This window comes from Mustela nivalis, assembly GCF_964662115.1.
Source record: "Mustela nivalis genome assembly, chromosome: 15".
Lineage (NCBI taxonomy): Eukaryota > Metazoa > Chordata > Mammalia > Carnivora > Mustelidae > Mustela > Mustela nivalis.
Window position 1 is genome coordinate 35,818,696 of NC_139034.1, and position 22,934 is coordinate 35,841,629.

General features: G+C 40.1%; 1 protein-coding gene across 4 annotated transcripts in view; it reads left to right on the forward strand.

Moving 5' to 3' along the window:
• The first annotated feature begins 4,343 nt into the window (after positions 1–4,343).
• Positions 4,344–22,934, forward strand: part of EPSTI1 (epithelial stromal interaction 1) — a 91,024-nt gene continuing 72,433 nt past the window's right edge. For 3 of the 4 annotated variants that reach the window (XM_082701375.1, XM_082701377.1, XM_082701378.1), the window contains exons 1-2: positions 4,464–4,773; positions 21,675–21,733. In XM_082701375.1, coding sequence (XP_082557501.1) covers positions 4,595–4,773; positions 21,675–21,733 — 238 coding nt within the window. In that variant the 5' untranslated portion in view covers positions 4,464–4,594. Of the gene's footprint in view, positions 4,774–21,674; positions 21,734–22,934 lie in introns of all 4 variants that reach the window. The other variant, XM_082701376.1, reaches the window with a different exon arrangement.

The following is a 22,934-nucleotide window of genomic DNA, read 5'->3' on the forward strand; positions in this document are numbered from 1 at the left end:
ATGTGGAAAGCTAGACATAGACTGAGAAGACCTAAATTCAAATTCTGAGTTCTCCCACTAAATTGTCCCACAATACTAGCAAGCACTTGACTTCTCTAAGTCTCCATTTCCTCCCATCTAAAATGAGGTGGCTAAATGACCTTAAACATGGAGTTAGCATAACAAGGTTCCAAGGTTCCTATCAATATCATTTTACATTTTCCTGTGTACAGTGTGTCCCCCACTGTAGCTCCTTGGTCTGACAGAGTGAGCAGTCTATGCTTATCATTCAATAAACATCTATTACACGAACTTAAGGTGACTTATAATTGTACCATTCCATGATTTTATCGCATAAGTTTAAAGAATTTCTAAAGAATATGAAATTGTCATAACACAAGTCAGCCCCCACCCCACATATGCTTAAAGTGAGGAGATGCTTAGTAGCAGGTGGGGTTTACATAGTTCCTTTGATGAAGAGAGAAATCAAAGCTTTAAAATAACTGCTCTCCTCAATGTCTTGGATTAATTTAACCTTACACTGCAGACTCATACTTAAGGAAGCATGACATTTTTTGAATTTTCAGAAACTAATATTTTCATTGAGACACTTTATATCAAGAAACAGCTGAGATGCTACGTCTCTATATATTTATTCACAATAATGTAAGAGTAATAGAAGGCAACTAATCTTAAAATCAGATATATGTTTTCATTTTTTTAAAGATTTATTTATTTATTTGATAAAATAAATTTGAGAAAAATTGCAAGGAGGCAGAGAGGCAGGCAGAGAAAGACGGGGAAGCAGGCTCCCTGCTGAGCCAAGAGCCCGATGTGGGGCTCAGTCCCAGGACCCTGAGACCATGACCTGAACTGAAGGCAGAGGCTTAACCCACTGAGCCACCAGGCGCCCTGTTTTCACTTATTTCCTTGGAAGATAAAGGACGTACTTGGATATGTTAGCATTAGCCCAAACTGGTGGCGTTTCTTTTTCATTTCATCTTATCTTTAATCTTATCCTAGTGTGTTGGGCTCATTGTAGTCCCAAATTGCTATTTCCTATCAATATCATTTTACATTTTCCTGTGTACAGCCTTTTGAATCCTCCTTTTCTTTCCACTCAGGTTTCCTTTCCTCCAACCAAAATGTCTTTTGCTTAGATTAAACTTCTTTACCTAAAGGAAGGAATAAATAAATGATTATTTCCTGGAGGCAGTTACATTTTAAAAGAAAACCATTTCCTAAAGGAATCTCTAATCAGCCAAACTTCAGGCAATTTAGCAGTCTCACTGGATTTCAGAGATTCCCCCATAGCCCTCGAGACATGCAGGTAATGCTGACATCCAGTAAGGCTAAGGATGCTGCTGGACATCCCAGGATGCTTTGGACAGGCTACAACCAAGAATGATCCAACCCCCGCCTCCCGCCAAAAAGGGAAACATACAGGTAATTGTCTAGTACAATGGTTCGTCAAACTTTAAGCCACGGAACTCTTGTGCAAACAAAATCAGGCAGCAATCTGGTACATGGAAGAGATAAGGGCTCCAGTACTCTGGCTGAGGCAGTGGTGGATTCAGAACCTTCTCCACTCACCATGCTTCACTCCACCAGCCATTGCTGCAGAGGCACATGACTCTGAGCAGCCCAAGTAAAAGGTCAGTCCATATGTTCACACAAACACACACACCACATAAGAGCATACATGATACACAAGTAGATGACCCACTCTCAAGTATCCTAAAGGAGCCTACAGACGTCTGTTGCAGTAATAAACCATAGTCACATTTTTTTTTTAAGATTTTATTTATTTATTTGACAGAGAGAAATCACAAGTAGATGGAGAGGCAGGAAGAGAGAGAGAGAGGGAAGCAAGCTCTCCGCTGAGCAGAGAGCCCGATACGGGACTCGATCCCAGGACTCTGAGATCATGACCTGAGCCGAAGGCAGCGGCTTAACCCACTGAGCCACCCAGGCGCCCGTCACATTTTTTTTTTTTAACACTCTGAGAGTGTAGCAAAATGAAATGAACAGATAAAGCAGTTTAGATTTGGCCTATTATCCTCTATTTCTATCTCATGTTTGAAACTTTGGTGTGCTCCATGGTTGGGTTGCAAAATAAATAAGTCAACTAAGTGTATTCCAGAGGTCAGCATTACTATTACTAGCTCCTTTAGAAGAACTGGATTTCCCTTATTCAAACTCTCTATTGAATCCAATCACCAAGACAATTGTTTTTTCCTCTGAAACAAAAGTTCCAGTGGTATTTTCCCCAGATGACATTCTGATGCATTCTGGCCTCCAGAGAAACTAGCTAGATCCACTTTTTGGTGGGCTGGCCAACTGCCTTTCTTACCCTTTCTTACCCTTCAGGCACCTGCAACCCAACAGTTTCCAAATCAAAGTCTTTCACTTTTGCCAAAAACCTGTCTCTCCTCCTGGCTAAGATCAACACTTCTGCCTTCCAACCACACAAAGCTAAAACCTTATAGTTACCATCAATCAGTACCATTAAATTACTGGGACTCTAAGCTAAGCAAATTATGGAAATTAGGATTTTTCAACCTCAGTGCTATTGACAACTTGGGCAGGATGATTCTCTCCTCTGGGAGGCTGTCCTGTCCATTACAGGGTATTTAGCAGCATTCCTGGCCTCTACCCTCTAGATACCATGAGACACATCCTGACCTTGGGCTTCACAATAAAAGGTGTTTCCAGGCACTGCCAAAAGTCTGCTGGAAGCAAAATCAACTCCAACTCCAATTGAGAAACACTGGTGTGGACTATCTCTTTATTCTTTGCAGTATCCCACAAGCTAAGTATTGTAGCTTCATTCCACATGGTGTAGATCAGGAAAATGAACCTTTGGGGAAATCATTAACTTGTCCTTGGTCATGGGGCAGGTATGTAGCAGAGCTGAGTTTAAGGATACTGTAAAAGCTGTCTCCCATCTGTCTTTGTTACCTCTGGAGCTCAGTTCCTTTTTGCATGTAGTTGTTTTTAGTTAAGTATTTTTTTTAAAGATTATTATTATTATTATTACTTTATTTAAAGATTTTATTTATTTATTTGACAGAGAGAGATCACAAGTAGGCAGAGAGGCAGGCAGAGAGAGAGAGAAGGAAGCAGGCTCTCTGCTGAGCATAGCAGGGACTTGATTCTAGGACCCTGAGATCATGAGGTAGAGGCTTAACCCACTGAGCCACCCAGGAGCCTCAAGATTATTATTATTTTTTTTTTTAGTAATCTCTACACCCAATGTGAGGCTCAAACTCACAACCCCAAGATCAAGAGTCGCCTGTTCCTCTGACTGAGCCAGCCAGACACCTGTGCATCTAGTTTTTTATCTAACCATGTTAACCTTTCATTCGGAATGCCTTGATTTTGCTCCCTGCTTCCTGTTTCACTTGCTATCCCCTTCATTCAGATCTGTGTTTCCTTCCTAGATTATAACAACCAGGCTCTTAATTTCTCCCTGGGATTTCAGTCCCTTCATTTTTCAGTCTCCTTTTCACATTGCTGGCAGAAGATTCTCAAACATCTTATTACATAACTGCCTTATTGAAAAACCTTCTGTGCCTTCCACATTGCCCACAGGGTCCCTCTCAAAGTTCAAAGGGTGGTCCCAAGACCAGCAGCATTGGTTATCTCCAGGCAACTTGTTAGATATGCAAATCCTTGGGCAAGCTAAGGGATAGGCAGAAAAGATTCTCCAGGCAGCCTTGCTAAGTAATCGATCAGACATTCAAGAAATATTGATTACATACCTGGTCTGTGCAAGACATTCAACTAGGGTATGGGCACTTTCTCAAATATGGATTTGCAAGACTCTGTATCTGTAGGTCTGGAGGTAAGACTCAGCATCCATATTTGTAAAAATTTCTCCCATGATTCCAGTGTGTATTGGGTTGATCCTGAGTGTCCTAATGCCTGCTATACAAAAATGAGAGACATCTCTCACCTCCCTTGACCTGTATTGCTGGAGATACGTAAACAAATGCTAATGCCGCCATGGTAACAGGAGAAATAACAGGGGCTTGCTTCTCCTCTTATGGGTTTCCTTTGACTTTTGACTTCACTTTACAGCTTCCTTTAACTTCAAAGTATTTTGCACAATAACCAAACAGCAGTCATTACTGATAAAAGGCAAAATTTTGTTTGATTTTATTTATTCACCTGATCTCTGGAGTCCAAAGTTTAATATATTGTTCACGGCCTCGGATATCCAGCAGTAACCACAAATTAGGGTTACCTGTCAAACAGTCCCTAATTCTTTCAGGATTCTCATTCCCTTGTGGCCACTTGCTCACGAGGTGTCGGTGGCTGATGACGGTTCTCTTTACTGTGCTCTGAGGTGGTCCTGGGACCTCAAACCCAGCCAGGGGCACTCCCCACCCGGCGAGGGTGGCGCCTCGGGAGCTGTGCCCTGCGGTAAGGTCGGAGGGCGCCAGATAGAGCTTCAGTGGGGAAGTCCCTAGGGGCGGGCGCAGCTGCAGCTGGTAGCGGGAAATCGAAACTCTAGCTGTTAAAACCGCTGCCTTGCCCTTCGGAATCGCATCTCGAGACTCCCTAAGCGTCCCTCCCACAGTGGGCGCCGGGGATCCGCGGACCCAGAGCTATGTTCACCCGCACTCGGGTGGTGGGCTCTGGGCTCGGCGCCTCTCCCGCCCCCCGCCTGACCCGGGACCTCCCTGGGCGGCCCCCGGAGCCAGGCCGGCTGCAAGGTCCCAGACCCGGTTTGGAGGTGGCGCCCCAGAGCCCTGCGCGGGAAAGCCGGGGGCTCCAGAGCCAGCGGGTGTAAGTACTTAACCGGTTTTGGGGGCGGGAGCCCAGACCTCAAACCTACAAGCACTTTCTGAATCCCTGGAGTTTGAAACCACAGGGGCCCAGTGGCAGGGTTTTTGGGTGAATGAAGGTAACCTTATTTGCCTACACAAAAAGCACTCAGAAATTGCCTTATAAATTGAGTGTGCCAGTCTGCGGGTCTTTACTAAATATCTGAGCTCTGATTCCTTTCAAGAACTCTGCTTTTCTGATTTTTGTGGCTGGCTACAGTATTGAAATGACGTGTGTAGAAATCGCCTGCACTTCCTACTAACTTTCCAGGTATCTCCAGAACTCAGACTCTTTAGTATGAGAATTTTTACCCCTCCTGGTTTCAAAAATCAGGGCTCTAAATGATGCCAGGGTAGGAGTAGAGAGGGAATGTGTTAGGGGATAGAAGTCCAAATGCTGCCTCTGGGAGCACTTTTGCATCTCTACAAAGTTCCCAGATAAACCACTTGGTAGGAGTGAGACCTGGTGAGGTCCAGAGTGACTGTAAGGTTTGGAGTCCTGTCCTGGGTTAGGTGCTGTATGCAAGAACCCTTACTTACAGTGTGGAGCGGGTTGTGGGGCTTGATCCCAGGACCCTGAGACCATGACCTGAGCCGAAGGCAGAGACTTAACCCACTGAGCCACCCAGACGCCCCAAATCTTTTTCTTTTAAAGGGAGTTTAATTTATTCATTTTTAAAAGATTTTATTTATTTATTTGTCAGAGAGAGAGAGAGAGAGCATGAGCACAAGCAGGCAGAGTGGCAGAGGCAGAGAGCGAAGGAGACTTGATGTGGGACTCCATCCCAGAATCCTGGGATCGTGACCTTGAGCTGAAGGCAGGGGCTTAACCACCTGAGCCACCCAGGTCTCTCGATTTATTCATTTTTTTTTTTAATTTTTGGAGAGGAATTACAGCATTTTTCTGATGGGAAGTGAAAAAGGAAGTAAAAAGTGCTTAGCCTTCATTTACTCACTTTCAATATGAGTTTATTTACATGCTAAAGGATTGAGATTTAACCTTCTATTGTATGCATCCCTCCATTCATTCATTAGGAAGTACTAGTGTAGGTGTGGGAGCATCAGCTTCAGCTTCGGCTTTAAGGACCAAGGCACTTGGGTCCACATTCTTTTATTTATTTATTTATTTATTTATTTATTTATTTATATTTTAAAAATAAACATATAATGTATTATTAGCCCCAGGAGTACAGGTCTGTGAATCGCCAGGTTTACACACTTCACAGCACTCACCATAGCATATACCCTCCCCAATGTCCATAACCTCACCACCCTCTCCCAACCCCCCTCCTCCCACCACCCTCAGTTTGTTTTGTGAGATTAAGAGTCTCTTTGGTTTGTCACCCTCCCGATGCCATCTTGTTTCATTTATTTTTTTCCTACCTCCCAAACCCCCCATATTGCATCTCCACTTCCTCATATCAGGGAGATCATATGATAGTTGTCTTTCTCTGATTGACTTATTTTGCTAGGCATAATATTGGGTCCACATTCTGATTCTGCCATTATTTTTCTCTGAACATCAACAGGGTGCTTAACTACTTTATGTCTCAGTTTCCTCATTATTTAAAATGAGATAATACCAACCTCTGAGGGTTTCTTTGTATTTTTGTGTGTGTATGAATAAAGAGTAAGGTTATGCCTGGTGGAAAGGAAATGTCTTTGGATGCTGATAGCCTTGAATTCATTTAACAAATGTTTATTGATCAACTACCATGCTGTCATCCTGAAGTGGAGTGTTTGTACCTTGAAAAAATACACTGATTTAAAACACCTACTTACATATAAATATAAATAGAGATTTTTAAGGCAATCTTTTAAAATTCTAAATGATTTATGAGAATCTCTAATAGACTCTAAGGCAAAGGCTGTGTTCTTGACTATATTTGGATTTAAGTAATTATAAGTGCTAATTCATATCGGCTCTCCCAGTTATTTTTAGTGGGTGATTTTCTCTTGGCCCTCAATATCATAAGCCATCTACACAGATTTAAAGAGAAAGAAGCTCATATATACTTCAAATCCAAAGTAACACTTTCCCTTTCAATATTTTGCTTTTTTTGGTAAGTATCTCACAACTGACTTCTATGATATCCAGATAAATAAAAGATTAAAGCGTGGGTTTTTCTGGAAGGGGGATTTCACCTGACTTTACTCAATTCTGGGCAATAGGCTCTTCTTTGTGAGAGCAACACAGGGTTCACTTCATTCAGAGGCCAGTCTATAATCATGCCTAGAAGTGGCCCTTTTACTTGATGCTGTTTACAGGCAATAAAAAGATACTCTGAAAATGAGCCTATAATGTGGAATTCTGCTATACAGTTAAATTTACATCAGATGAATTGAATTCATATATAAATGAACATATTTGTAACCTACTTTATACTAAGAACTGAAGAGACTTAAAGATGAGCAACAATAATAGCAAACACATGTAATGCTCAGTATGTGGAAGTGTGTTATATATATTCTCTTTCAGACCTCCCAACAAACCTGTAAGAGGATCTCCAGCCCTGGATATTTAATTAAAAATTGAGGAACAAGTAACTACTCAACAGAAGATAAGCCCTAATGTAGCTTAGAGTCTAAATCGATGGGGCAGACAGTGATTAGGTAATTACGGGAGTGACTCTTCATCTGCCCTACAAGGAGAAGCCAGGGTTGGAGCTAGCCCTGGGAGCAGAAGGCTTGCCAAGAAGTGATGCTCGAGCTGCAGTCTACAGGATAGTTAGGAGCTGGGTGGGGTTTTTGCTGACGGTCGTACATTATTCCAACACCAACTGACTTCAGTGCAGTTCTGACACTACTCAGAGTTAGTACAGACCCCGTGGGTTAGGGCCCAGTCTCACAAGACTGCCCCTGTTTCAGACACCAGCCACAAATGGGGGTCCCCAGACTACCCGCGCTTCTGCCTGGCTGACTGCAGATGTGGGTGTTTCCATGACCTCTCCTCCCCTAGTTTGATAATTCACGAGAATGAATCACAGAAATCATGGAAACCGCTCTACTTATGATTGCAGCTTTATTATAAAGAGTACAGCTTAGGAACAGCCAAGTGGAAGAGATGCACAGGGCAAGATATTGGGGTGGGGTGTTGCACAGAACCGCCATACCCTATCTGGGTGGGCCATCCTCTCAGAACTTTGAGGTGCTCACCAATACTCAGTCCTTATTGAAGAATATTTATTCTAGCCCATTTACACAGGCATAATTGATTAAAGCACTGGCCACTGAGTTCTTCACTGAACTAGGTCTCTAGCTCCTCTCCCCCCTCCCCAGAGATGTTAGAAGGGTAGACCTGAAAGTTCTAACCCTTTAATCATAGGGTTGATTTTTCTGGCAAATAGCTTGGCTCCTGAAACATTCTGGGGTTATCTCATTAACATATAATTAACACTCTTATCACTTGGAATCCCAAGGGTTTTTGGATTTCTGTGCCAGGAACCAGGGACAAAGACTAAGTTTTTATATTTTATTATACCATAGAAGTTTATATAGCCTCTGTGGTGCCCAGGGAAACTTGCTATCACAGATCTCCTTCAAAAGAACTTACTGTGGGAAGCCCAGTCCACTGACAGCCCCAGCGGTAAGCCGTTTGTCCGTTATACCCTTTGTTCTGAGAGCACACTGATTCTGCATTCTTCCAGCCAGTGTCTGAACATTCTAGGGTACTAGAGTCAGCCCATTCCTGGCCCAGGTGAAACTTCTCTATTGGGCAACTTTCACCAGAAAGCTCCACATTGAACTATCTTAGGATTTTCTCAGACCTGTACAGTGGTCTGAGGCTTTTCCCACTCAACCTCCCTCCCCTCTCTGCTTTCACAGGTATCAAATCTGCTCTTGTTCTTAAGGCTTTCACAGCCTACCCCCGCTCATTCCTCTTTGGTCCTTCACAAGCATTCTTCCCAAAAAACCCCTTACATATCTAATGCTGTCTTGATGTCTTCGTTTCGGAGGACCTAAACAACACAGCCTCTTAGATACACCATATCCCTGATTACAATAGCTTAGATACTACGTCTGTTGAAGTGCTGTATAATTGTACTGGGGAAACCCACTCCTCCTTCTTATTTCCTCCTTTTGGGGCTCCAGTTTCCTCATTTCCTTACTCAAACTTCGAAACTTTTCCCAGTTCGCTGTACTCCAAGGAAGGGAATAACCCGGGTAACTGATACTTTTCTTTCCCTTCATCCTTGAAGTCTCACAGGACAGTGAAGGGAGAATAAAGGATGGGTTGGTATGGACCCGTTATTAATGGCCAATTCCTGGTTTCTCTCTCTCTTCCTCTTTAAGAGCACATGTTACATTAGTATTAAGTAGTTTGTAAATAGAAGGTAGGATATAAAGTGGAATATATGATAATACAACCATTAAGTTATAGGGATCAGTTTTCATGAACATCACTATCTAATAATTGTTGAGTGTATTCTGAATCCTGAAGTAAAAATGTCTTCTGTCCAAGACAGATCATCAAAACTTCTTACGTCATTCTTTTTTTTTTTTTTTTTTAGGATTTTATTTATTTATTTGACAGAGAGAGATCACAAGTAGATGGAGAGGCAGGCAGAGAAAGAGAGAGAGAGGGAAGCAGGCTCCCTGCTGAGCAGAGAGTCCGATGCAGGACTCGATCCCAGGACCCTGAGATCATGACCTGAGCTGAAGGCAGCAGCTTAACCCACTGAGCCACCCAGGCGCCCCTTCTTACGTCATTCTTGAGTCACCTCATTTCAATCAGAACTAGCCACATAAAAATAGTCTTAAATTAAGTGCAAGTTTTTACAAACTTATGAGAGCCTATAAGAACTGCTTTCACTACTTCTTCTTCACTGCAGTGCCCCAGATTTCTCTGCTGAATCCTCACATGAGTGTGAGAAAATAAGTTTTTGCCTATAGATGTTAAATGGCATGAAAGCATTAAGGTATTACTCCTCCCTGGGGATGGAGAGCTAAATAATGATGAAATTCCTTTTAGTACTATGAAATAATAGTACATAGGAAGAGAAAATCTATGATTGATTCTGATGGATAATCTTGACAGCTTAATATACATGGCTATTTGTTAGATGACTGTAACTCAATTTTCAGACAAGGTTCACAGGTATTCAGAAAGTTTGTAAAACAACAGATAGTGTTTAACTCTTAGTGATAATTATATGGCTTGAAAAGCTTGTTAGGTGTCTCAATGATTACTGTATTCTCCTAGCAACCTGATCAGTAGAACTCTGCCTATTTGACTTATTTTTGAAATGAAAAATGTGGCAGAGCACGTGAATACTATAGTTATTTTGAAGTAAATTACTTGTGACCTACAATAATCAAACTGGGTACCCAGAGAGAATAAAAACCAAAGTAACAATCAATAAATAGCTTGAACTCCTACATCTTGGACTCTTAACCATGTGCTAGACCTCATACTACACATGTCATGTAATTCCTTTTTCTTGTCACAATAAACACTGCCACTTTACAGATGAAGAAACTGAGTCTTGATAGATTAAATGATTTCCTAAGGTCTCATGGCTTTCTTTTTTTTTTTTTTTAAGTGATAGAACCAGCACTCCAACTTGAGTCTATCCAGCAAAGTCTAGATTCTGAACATGAGATGGAGTTGAAGGAGGAAGTGGTGTACATCTGGCTAAGTTCCCATCAATCATCATATTTTCACATCAAGAAAATAGAAATTCCATAGGCTAAAGGGAGTGATACTATAGAAACAGTAATGTGACATTTACAGCTTTAAAAGTCTTTGGATAGAGAAGTCATTTATAAGAGTCCAGTTTCTGTGGGGACTCTTGTCTCTGCTGCTTTTCTTTCTTTCTTTCTTTTTTTTTTTTAAGATTTTATTTATTTATTTGACAGAGAGAGACACAGCAAGACAGGGAACACAAGCAGGGGAGTGGGAGAGGGAGAAGCCAGCTTCCCGCTAAGCGAGAATCCCAATGCAGGACTCAATCCCAGGATCCTGGGATCAGGACCTGAGCCAAAGACAGCGGCTTAATGACTGAGCCACCCAGGTGTCCCTCTGCTGCTTTTCTTAAAGGATAGTTTGGCGGGCTTGCATTCAGACAGTTCTCTCATCATCCCTGGTTATGAGCAACCTAAACAAATCCTGCCTTCTGGTGGTCTTTCAGACTTCTGAACGTGGGTCAGAGTAAGCAATTCATTTGATATTCATGATCTAGGACATGTTTGGGTCTATATGAGCTTATATACAGGTGAAAAATATTCCACAACTCTCACCCTTACTGTATGTGATGCATGCTGACATTTTCCACTCTCGTTCATTAAAAATAAACCCAAGATATTGGTTTCATGACCCGTTAGTGGGTTACCTGTGTGGTGTGAAAACATAGTTCTGTGCATGGCAGAAGAGATTGCTGAAGTGGATGGAAAGAAAAGACATTTTGGTTTGCTTAGATCCAATTTACCTTCCTGTTTATACAGGAGGATAGAAATTATGGTTCTGTTTAGAACAAATTTCCAACTTTTCTGCAGTAGAGTTCACTCCTCCGTATGGAATGCATTTGCAGTCTGCCAAGTCTTAGGGAGCAATCATTTTTGCTCAAATACAATATTAAAAACGAGTGGGCATTTCTCAAAAAGTCTTTGACAGCTGAAACAGTGAAACAATAAAATCAACAGGATGATGAAAGCACGAAAACTCATAATACCTATAATAATCAGTAGAAGCATAGCAGAAATGAGAAAAAAGAGACTTAGTTCAATTACACAGTAAGGTTATTTAATTCAAAGTCAGTAGAGTGCTATAAGGTTATACATATTGTTAAGGTTAATTGCATCTATTCAGAGTCTATTTGAATCTGAAACAAAAGCTTAACAGGAAAAAAATCATCAAAGGGAGAAGACTGCATTTGAAGGGTGTTCTGTATCAGAGAGTCAGCTAATGATGATCTTCCTTTGTTCTGTAATGTTTGTAATTTCCCCCCCAAATATGAACACTTAAAAGGCAATCCATTAAAGTTCTATAGAAAAATTAAAGGCATTTATCATCATTAAAACTCAAGGGCTAGTATGGCCCAGTGTTTGTTTTGGGGTCCCTTCCTGGCTCAGTGGGTTAAGGCTCTGCCTTCCTCTCAGGCTCAGGTCATGATCCCAGGGTCCTGGGATCAAGCCCCGCATTGGACTCTCTGGTTGGCAGGGAGCCTGCTTTCTCCTCTCTCTCTGCCTGCCTCTCTGCCTACTTGTGATCTCTCTCTGTCAAATAAATAAATAAATAAAATCTTAAAACAAAAACAAAAAACCTCAATGGCCCCGTGTTTGTTTTACTGTGGCATCAGAGAATGGAAATCCGGAGCTACCTAATCTCTTGTAAGAAAATCTGAGCCCCTGCTTGAAGTCTTTATGTTAAATATTTCCTCATTAAAAGAAATCTTTGGAATATTTACCCCTGATTGTAAAAGTAAAGTTATATCTGCTTGCTATAAAAACTGAAACATTACAAAAATAATATAGACAGTAAAAGTCCCCTGTGATTATAATCCTTAGAAATGACCACTTCAAATAGTTTGATATGAAGACATCTTTATATTTAAGGTGTTAAGTTGTGATCTTTGATTCTTTATGCCAAGTAGAAAGTCTTAGGGCCATTATGCCAATAGAAGGTGACAGGCAGGAGAAGATATGTTCATATTATAAAGAGATTATTATAATAAACATTATATATAATATTTTATAATATATGTTATAAAACATTTGAGAATTATATAAATATATAATATATATTATACATATTTTTATATATAAGATTATTTCATATATATATAAAGAAATTTATTATAAGGCTATAAGGTATTGGGTCCCATTATTATGAAGGCTGAGAAGTCCCATCATCTCTCATCTGCAAGCTGGAGACTTAGGAAAGCCAGTGTGTATCTCCAAATCCTAAAAGCAGGAGAGTGTATGGTGTACATTCCCTTCTAAGTGTGAAGGCCCAAGGACCAGGAGTACCAAGGGCAGAAGATCGATGTCGCAGCTCAGCCAATCAGGTTTTAACCTGATTTTAACCTTCCTCTGCCTTCCTTGTTCTGTTGAGGCCCTCAGTGGATTGCATGATGCCCAACCACAACAGGAAGGGCCACTTGCTTTACTCAGACCATGGATTCCAATGCTTCCCTTTTTCTGAAACATTCCCACAGATGCACCTAGAAATCACCTTTAGCTAGATACCAGGGTATCCTGTTGGAGGAAGCTGACGCAGAAAATCAACCGCCATATCTGGACTCTTTAGAAATATTAGTCACGAAAGGCAGGAAAAAGTCAAGGAGATGATCCTGGATCCACTAAAGAGACGTGTCAAACAACAGGCATTGTGATCTGTGATTGGATGCGGTGGGAGGGGAGGGAGAAATATTCTGAACATTGGAACAACTTAGAAATTTGAATATAGAGTAAATATTATATTAATTGGGTGTGATAGTTTTGTTTTTTTTTTTTTTTAACCTGTAAGTAGGGGAATGTTTTTGTTCTTAGGACATACATGCTGAGGTATTCAGGGTTATGTTACTGACTCTGCAGCTTACTTTCATATGATTCAGAAAAAAATAAAGACAAGGAAAGTGAAAGAAATGTGACCAACCATGAGCAATTGGTAAATATAGGTAAATAGTATATGAGTTTTCATTTTATTAATATTTGAATTTTACTTGTAGGCTTAAAATTTAAGATAAAAAATTGGGGAAAAAGTAATTTCAGATTATATTCTAAAGTTCATTATGCCCCTCTCTTTTTTTTCCTTTTTTCTTTTGGAATCTGGAGAAATTAAAAGGAAGTTTGTCATGGAGCTGTGTGCTTAAGATATGTACAGTTTGTCCTAAGTATATTCTAGCTCAATAAATAATTTAGGGAAAAAAACCTGGGCTCAGAACCATGCTATCTTTTACAGAAGACTATTTGCTAATCTTTAATGAGCTATTTATCAACAACACTTTGTTTCATGCAGTGGTTCTTATTACTCCTAAGACACAGATCAAAGAAAAGGATCAGGAACTAGGATACAGATGTTAGAGACAAATGTGAGAAACAGGGTTGTAAAAAGACAATTAGAAAAACTAAATCACGTACATTGTGGAAGATGGAACAAAGAAGAAATTCAGTCACAGCATGAAAAAGGAGTTGTATTGTGATTTAGGGTTAGGTTATATTACATATGGTGAAAGAGGGATCATATATATGTTATACATAACTCTTATATTACAATTACATATAATAGATATGTTAAGCATAGATGGCTTTGTTTCTCACCTATGAAATAGGTGTGAGGGTAGTTAGTTTAGGGTTTATAAAAATAGCAGGCAACCATAATAGAACATTTATCACCTAGCATTCTTCTAAGGACTTTATATCTGTACTCTAAGACATACATAGCTGTCATCCCCATTTCACAGGTGAAAAAATAGAAAAACTTAGTAAGTTGCTCAAAATTGTAGTTAGAAAGTAATAGAATTAAGGTTTAAAACCAGGCAACTTGGTGGGGTGCCTGGGTGGCTCAGGCCTCTGCCTTTGGCTCCAGTCATGATCTTGGCATCCTGAGATTGAACCTTGCATCAGGCTCTCTGCTCAGCAGGGAGCCTGCTTCCCACTCTCTCTCTCTGCTTGCCTCTCTGCCTACTTGTGATCTCATTCTCTGTCAAATAAGTAAATAAAATCTTTAAAAAAAAAAAAAAACCAGGCAGTTTGGTAACAGATTACCACTAATACAGTGGTTTTATAGTCACAGGGCACCAGATAGCTTTTGTCTTTCTGTTCTGCCATTTCTGATGCATGTCTTCTGCATTCAATGCCTCATTGACCAAGATAGCTGCTTCAGCACCAGCTACCACTTTAGTCTTCCAGGAAGTGGAATGCAACAGAAAAGCCATTTCCTGTTTGTCTCCATTTGAGGGAGATTTCCTAGAAATCCTTCTCAATAGCTTCCACTTACATTTCAATTTCCCAAACTTAATAACAGGGTCATACCTAGCTTTAAAAAAGGTTGTGGATGATAGTCTTTTGATTGGGTGCATTGTCAATCTGAACAGTATAAAGGTGCCAGCCATTAGGAGGAGAAGGTGAAAATGAGTGGCTGGATAGAACCAGCATCTTTCCTAGTTTGAGAATTGAGGAGAGTCAAAAATAGGAGCAGACATTAATCATTCATCAAACTGTTTCTGGGATTTCAGAAATGCAAATGGGATATGTAAGGAAGAAAAATTTAAATATAGTCCACATTACTGTTCAGAGTATTGATTTAAGAGGACTATTAGAGTTATCTTCTGGATAATATTGTGTGCAAGCTTTATTTTTATGCTTTGTATATCCTGCAGGATTATTTGTAATAGGGAACAACTGAAACAACTGAAATAGTTAGGTGAGAGGTTGAATTATGCTGCATCCATGTTGTGAAGTATTACGTAGCCGTTTAAAATTAAGCTTGTTACATGAATAGTTGGGAAAATCATTTATAACTGAAGACATAAAATTGGACTTAAGATATGATTGCAGCTGTGTAGTAATAGGTACAGAATATAGACTGGACTGAAATTCACTCAAAAAAAGTAATTGGGGGTGGCTTAGTTGGTTAAGTATCTGCCTTCAGCTCAGGTCATGATCCCAGGGTCCTGGGATCAAGTCTGCCTCAGGATCCCTGCTCTGCAGGGAGCCTGCTTCTCTCTCTCCCTCTGCCTGCTGCTCCCCCTGCTGGGCTTTTTCTCTGTCAAATAAATAAATAAAATCTTAACCCCCCCCCCCCCCCAAAACAGCAATTGTTATTTCTGAGGGATAGGATTATAAGTGACTTTTCAATATTTAAAAATATATTTTTGTACATTTTCATCTATAAGCATGTTTCTTTCAGGATCAAATAAAAAGTGAATTTTTTCAAATGTGCTATGCAGAAATTTAGATATAAATCCCTCATGTCTTGCATTTCTGGTTTTGTCTTTTAAGTTATAGATCATCTTGAGGAGCAATGCTTAAGACATGGGGACATAACCAGATCTTAGTCTGTTAATAATAATAATAATAATAGAAAATGTACAACCATTTGGTAAATATGCAAACGAAAATTTCCTTATCACAAAGCCATTCTTAAAAGAGCATTTATCCTGAATATTCTCTTGTTGGAAAAGACAGCCCTGCTAGGGCCTCTTCCACCTTTATATGTCTTCAGGGGTGTGCCAAGGCACCACACCAGACCATTTTTTCATGTGGACTATTCCTCAAGGTTGCTATATAGCTGGGAATGTTGAGAGATGAGGTAAGCTTTCCCCAGAATGGAATCCAGTCTTGCTTACCGTCTGTTGTAAAAACGGTGGATTGCTCTGCTGTGTTCCTCACCTGCCATGCAAACACGCTGCATGTGCAGCATCTGTCGTGTTGCCCCCAGGAGCCAGAGAGAATAGACATAAATATGCTGATGCTCAGGCTCTGTGCTGTGGCATGAGTAATAAAATCTTACTAGTCTCTGGCCCAGGAATCTCATGTCTTTTGCCAGCATCTGTGAATAGTAATACTAATAGTAATATAGTGATATATACTAATAGTAATACTAGTGAGTAATAGCTCACTAGTAGGCTAAGGTTAGCTTGTTAGGTTAAGGTTAGTTTGAAAGTAGGCTCAAAAGAAATCCCAGATGTGATATCTCTATGTTCTGAAAATAGGTATTCCTTGTGGTTATTTTTACCAAAGTAGCAACTTTATGCATTTTTGCTAGTATACCTAACAATTGGTCCCCACCCATCTCTACTCCCATCATTGATTTTTGGCCTTTTAAAGATGGTCTCCATAATACTACGCTTCATATATATTCTTTGTATCCTTAGAGTGAATCCTTCCTGCTATCTTCACAGCTTTTATCATTTATGTGTATAGATAGTGTTTTACGTGATGAAGTATGACATCTTTAAGGTCTACCCTGTATGGTTGTGCAGGTTGGTAACCATACAAACTTGCCTAGCTAAGGGAATAATTTGGAGCTGAAATATATACCAAATTGTGTGGCCTAGTGTATGGTTACCTCCACTTGAAAGAAGGGACACATTTTTCTAATTTGCATAAGTTTACCACATCTCATTAAGTCATAAGCCTACATATGAGTGCTGGGATGGATAGATGTGTGCATGTATATACCTCTTTTGACTTTCCATGAAGTTATCCTATGAACAAAGGTGCTGATGACCTGTAATCTCTTGTTTATCTTTTCCACTGGGTGTCTGTTCAGCCCTCTGGGGATCTACTGAACTGTCCAACAGAAGCTGTGAATTAAAAACTGACCTGCTTCACATCAGCCTCTTGGATGTGTACACAATGTTTTGGGCTCTGCAGGTTGTGAGACCAAAGAATTCATGAGCCCTTCTACACTGGAGTTGTGGAGTGCTGGATCAGGGTTGGTGGAATAGGTTTAGTGGTTAAGGATGATTTGCTCAGCCTGATCTTGCCTGTTTTTGTTTTTCTAGGAAATGTGGTCTATTTAATAAAGAACTTTTGGCAACCTGAATGGCTCAAAAGTTTTGACTCATTTTGGCTAAAAACAGTAAACTTCAGATGCTCATATTAAGGTCATAAGACAAAAACCAGTGTGGAAAGACATAGCTAGAAAATAATTCTCTATCCAGTGCTTTTGATTAATCAAAAAAATCCTTGTTTTTTCAAGTTCACGCAAGGTTAAGATTTTCTTGAACTATGAAAATCTGAAACTAATTTTTTTTTGTAGGATGGTAGACTACATGTCTATTATTCTGCCTGGAAAGATGTGTTTGTTACTCAATCTCCTACCTCTTTCTGAATTTTTGCTCTTGACTATGTTTCTTTTTCAGTCAAACCAGTGTTGTTCCTAATTAGAAATTTAAATTACATCTGCTGTAGTTTGTACACACCAGGGGATATATTTATGTAATACTTGTAGCCAGCCAAGATATTTTTCATAACTTCAGCATAACATTTTTTCATAGAGTGCTTATTGATGAGACATTATAAAAATTGTGCAAGAATGGACACAAGAGAAACAGTTGTGTAGCTCAGGAGAGACCTCACAGGAAAAACATTCCTTAAATGTATTTTTCATATATATATATATATTATGGTGCAGGAACACATTTTCCTCTTGTCTTGTGCTATTCTTTATATGTTCTCTCTCAGTATTTCTCCTGGATGTGTGCTGTTGGAAAATGAAAATAATCTTACAAATTGTGATATTTCATTAAATTTCAATGAGGTAATTAAGGAAACTAATTTTCAAAGATATACATTTATTTCAGTGACTTGAATGTTGCTTTATCAGAAAATGCCGAGAATACTAAATATAGATAGGTTGGGCTTGTCTAGATCAGCATCTTTGAGAGTCAGATTGTTGAAAGGGAAGACATGCAGGTTAAAACAGCAGAGGCCCTTGCTGTGGGTGGAAACTAATTGGCTGAAAACATGAATAAATTATACTTGTTATTCATGTCAAGAAAAAGCAAGGAGAGAAGGGACGAATATTTGGATCTACCAGCGCGTTACATTCTGACACATGATTAAAGAAAAAAAAAAAGATCCTCTGATGTAGGCTCCTCCTTCTATAGCAAGTAAGAGGAATAGAATCTCCATTACTTGCCATGCTTTCTTCTAACTATTGTTTCAGATTTGGCATGTTCAGCCAAGAAAGTGTTGCTGAGATGGTTGCTAAGGAATTCTCTAATATGAAACACTTATTAATGGGACTTCTGTCACTGAGCCTGGGGTTATGTTAAAATGCTTTCAATTAAAAGGCTCTGAATTTAGGGTTGGGTAATTCTGTCCCTCTTTTCATGGTCTTGCCCTGTGTCTGGGAACTTATAGACTATGTGTATTGCAATAGTTTGACTGCAGTTCTCATCCTAAAACGAAAGATTCTAGTATGTTGTTATCAGACTTAAACTTATCCAGATTAGATATTGTAGAGTAATATCTTTTACAAATGGATTGATTTTTCTTTCCAAATCTTTCACAAAATTTGCATACCCGAGGCCTATGGAATTTGGAAAATTCTCTTTGAAGCAGCTGTTAGTAAAGTGCCTCTGAAGAAACACTTCTTTTGCCATTTTGGATCCCGTCTTTTAAACTTCAGCTTGCTATCCTTCTCTGAAAATTTCTACCCCTTTGGGGCCTCTGTGACTCTCCCTGACCCTGGATCTCTACTTAACATCATCCTACTTTGACACTTCTTTGGGCATTCTTGTGCTGTGCTCCTGTGGCTTCATAAATTGTTCCAAATTAAGGTCTAAGCTCTGTTAAAGTGGTTGCTGTCTGGTTTTTTTTTTTTTTTGTATTTCCCCTCATTCTTCGAAAGCCCCTTAACACAAGTCCGTAAATAGGTGCTCAGTTAAATAGATTACTTTGGAAGTCTATCAAGAGGGTGGAGTTAAATGACAATTATTACTGTATGCTTTCTGTGTTGAGCTGAAGAGTTAGCTACAGATGCCCAACACGTCTAAGACAAAAGTCCAGGGTTTGAGTCTAAGCATCATCACTTAATTGACCCCATGACCTTTGGTAGATGATTTAATGTCTGCCTTTAACAGGGATTTAATCCCTAAGTTCCCTTAAATCCAAATGTTCAAGGATAACTTGATCTAGATAAATGGTTCTCATAGTGTGGTCCCTAGATCAAGAACATGGACATCACCTGGGAACTGTTAATGCAAGTTCTCAAACCCCACCCCAGACCTCCTGAATCAGGAACTCTGCCCTTCAGCAAGAACCCCCAGGTGATTCTGAGGGATGCTAAAGTTTGAGAACGACTGATCTTTGTAGAGTCAAATCCCTGGAATGGCGAATGTTAGTGGACACTGAGGACTGTGTAGTCATGTCATGGCTGACATTTAAATCCAGTATCTTGTGCTTCATCTTTAAGGCTCTGTACAACGGTTCACCCCTGCATCATATTCAAGTGTGCAGCTATTACCCACAGAATTGCAGCTCCCAAGATCCTATGAAGTGCTGGCAATTGAGAAGTGAAAAATCTTTCTTAGGGTGAACAAAGAATTTGCAGTGGACAAGGGATTCATTTCCAGTAGCAGCCTCCTAATTTTGTATTCATAACGTCGTATGCATGTGAGGCTACAAATGCAATGTCTGCTGATATACATTAAATAATTGGACATCTTGCAGCCCCATTTGCATGCAAAGGTGGTTTTACACGTCCCCATTTACAAGTCTAAAATTAAAGCCCAGTTTGAAGCAGGCTAAAGTCTTGCAGCTAGGAAAATAATGAGATAAGGAAGAAATGACTTCTGTTAATCAGCACTTCGGCCTCTGCTGGTCAATCTTTGCTAATTTGTCCTTTGAAATGGTATATTCTGTGTTGAAGAGAGAGAATTCGAAGTGTCCGTTTTAAAAAACAAACAAACAAAACCCTACATTTATAAGCTGATTGTGTTTATCTGTAGCATTTCCCCTAAAACTGGATTCACACGTATGCTGCAGTCTGTTGCCACGCTGGATTTCTGCTCTGTGAAGTATTTGTGTTCTTGTGGGACCCCAGGCATCATCTCAAAGAAGAGCCCCCCCCCAATCTCCACAGAGGTACAGACTGAATCTGTGGCATCATTTCATTTTAGTTCAGCCCACATTCATCAAGCAGCTACTTCGTGCCAGGCATTGTGCCCGAGGCTGGGTGTGTACAGATCAGTCAAGTTTCTGTCCTCAAGTTTAACAGCTTCCTGGTATCTCAGTGTTGCGTATTTTTCCTTAAGTGAAGTCTTCCCCGATCCCCACCCCATGAATTAAAATGCTTCAGGGATCCTTCTCTGATTATGTTCTACCTGTGACCTCAGGAGAAGCAGGGACCTAGTGGACCCATGCCTGGAAGAGTCAAAGCTCCAAAGCACAAGATTGTGGCCAGAGAGCCAATCAGAAGGGTCATGAAGAGAAGGTGGCTGCATTACAAACGGCCTGTGTTTCCAGTTGGTCAAAGGATGTGGGAATGTTTTCTGTACCCCCAGTGTGGGTCAGAGTGGCAGAGAATGCCCATCTCAACCCCTTTCAAAGGGACTTGCCCACAAGTGCCACCTGGAAGAACAATGGATCCCTACATGGACAGTTTACCAGGAGCCAGCTGTGAGGCAGTCACTTGCCCGACTTCACGGGCTGCTTTGTATTTCCGTATTTGGACATATGTGTTCGTTTTACTTTGACAACTAGTTCCTAAGCTTCCAGAGAACAGAGCTGGGCCTTAAGAAGATTATCTTCCACGGTACCTATTTGGTGGTGAGGATCATAAATATATGAGCAGGAAGAATGTCTAGAGGTTTATATGCATTAGTATTTTCTTTATTTTTAAGATTTTATTTATTTATTTGACAGACAGAGATCACAGGTAGGCAGAGAGGTAGGCAGAGAGAGAAGGGAAGCAGGCTCCCCACTGAGCAGAGAGCCCCGATGTGGGGCTCGATCCCAGGACCCTGGGATCATGACCTGAGCCAAAGGCAGAAGCTTTAACCCACTGAGCCACCCAGGTACCCCTGTTCTAAACATTTTATGCTGTTACTTTCTTTTTTTTTTTTTTATGTGTTTTTTATTTTATTTTATTTTATTTTTTTAAATTTTTTATTTTTTATAAACATATATTTTTATCCCCAGCGGTACAGGTCTGTGAATCACCAGGTTTACACACTTCACAGCACTCACCAAAGCACATACCCTCCCCAATGTCCATAACCCCACCCCCCTTCTCCCAACGCCCTCCCCCCAGCAACCCTCAGTTTGTTTTGTGAGATTAAGAGTCACTTATGGTTTGTCTCCCTCCCAATTCCATCTTGTTTCATTGATTCTTCTTCTACCCACTTAAGCCCCCATGTTGCATTAGTATTTTCTCATGGTAATCAATGTTTTTTCTCTTCGTTCCAGCCCAGGTGCATATACCATGATAGTACCAAATGAAAACCGAAGAAATCAGATAAAAAGGAGTACGTATATTTATTCAGTCAACATTCAGAATGCTTCCCGTCTTCTGAATAGAGTAGGATTGGTTTACTTAGGTTTGTAGTATTTTTCTCATTTGTATAGACACAGACTCACTAGATCTTATCAAGTTTTTTCTTTTTTTAACTTAACTGCTTTAATTACACCTTTTTAAATTATTCTATTATTAGTGTTTCTAAATTTGTTTCTCTGTGTTAATAGCAGAACTTATAGTGCAATCATAAACCTTAGATTTCCATGGGGCTTAAACTTTTCCACATCTTTTGCCAATAAATCTACCTAGTTCCCAGGAAATTGGGCTGACTACAGATACTCTTACAGGACTATGAACACTGTGGAGCAGAGGAATCATATATAAAATGCACCATGACCTAATTTGTCCCTGTCTTTTTTTTTTTTTTTTTTTAACTTTTTATTTTTTATAAACATATATTTTTATCCCCAGGGGTACAGGTCTGTGAATCACCAGGTTTACACACTTCACAGCACTCACCAAAGCACATACCCTCCCCAATGTCCATAATCCCATCCCCTTCTCCCAAACCCCCTCCCCCCAGCAACCCTCAGTGTCCCTGTCTTTATCTGTCTTGTCCCATCCCTTCTTAATGGAATTTTTCTTTAACCACTGTGTACCCTCAGCTGTTTTTATTGGTGTACCTTAGTTTCCTTGTCTAGATTACAATCTCTTTGAGGGAAGGGGTTACACTGTACTCATTTTTGTGCTCCTTGTACCTACTGGGTGTGTCACATATTTGACTGAAGTTTTACGGTAAAATAAATGCTGTCATTAAAAGTTACAGCATTATGTCTTAGAGGTAAATGGAGAGCTAAAGTTCCGCTAGTTCACAAAGAAGTTAGGAGGCTTGTTCAAGTCAAGCTGTGGGGCTAGCCTTGATGTTCTGTGCTCTCTTTCATTAGATCTTGGTAAGAAATTTAATATTGTGGCTGGGAATGGGTCTACAGGCAAAACAAGAAAGCAGGTCTCTAAATTAGAGACTTGGGTCTCCGCCAGACAGGTAGCACCCTAGGTCGTACACCTGCATCAGCGCCAAATACAATAATCACAACTATGCAGAGTAATTGTGGGTACTGCCAGCAGGTGACCAATGGATTCCTTAAAGGTTTTGGCATTTTACAAGCTTTTGATTTCAATACTTTCCAGGAATTTAAGACTTAGTGTGGTCT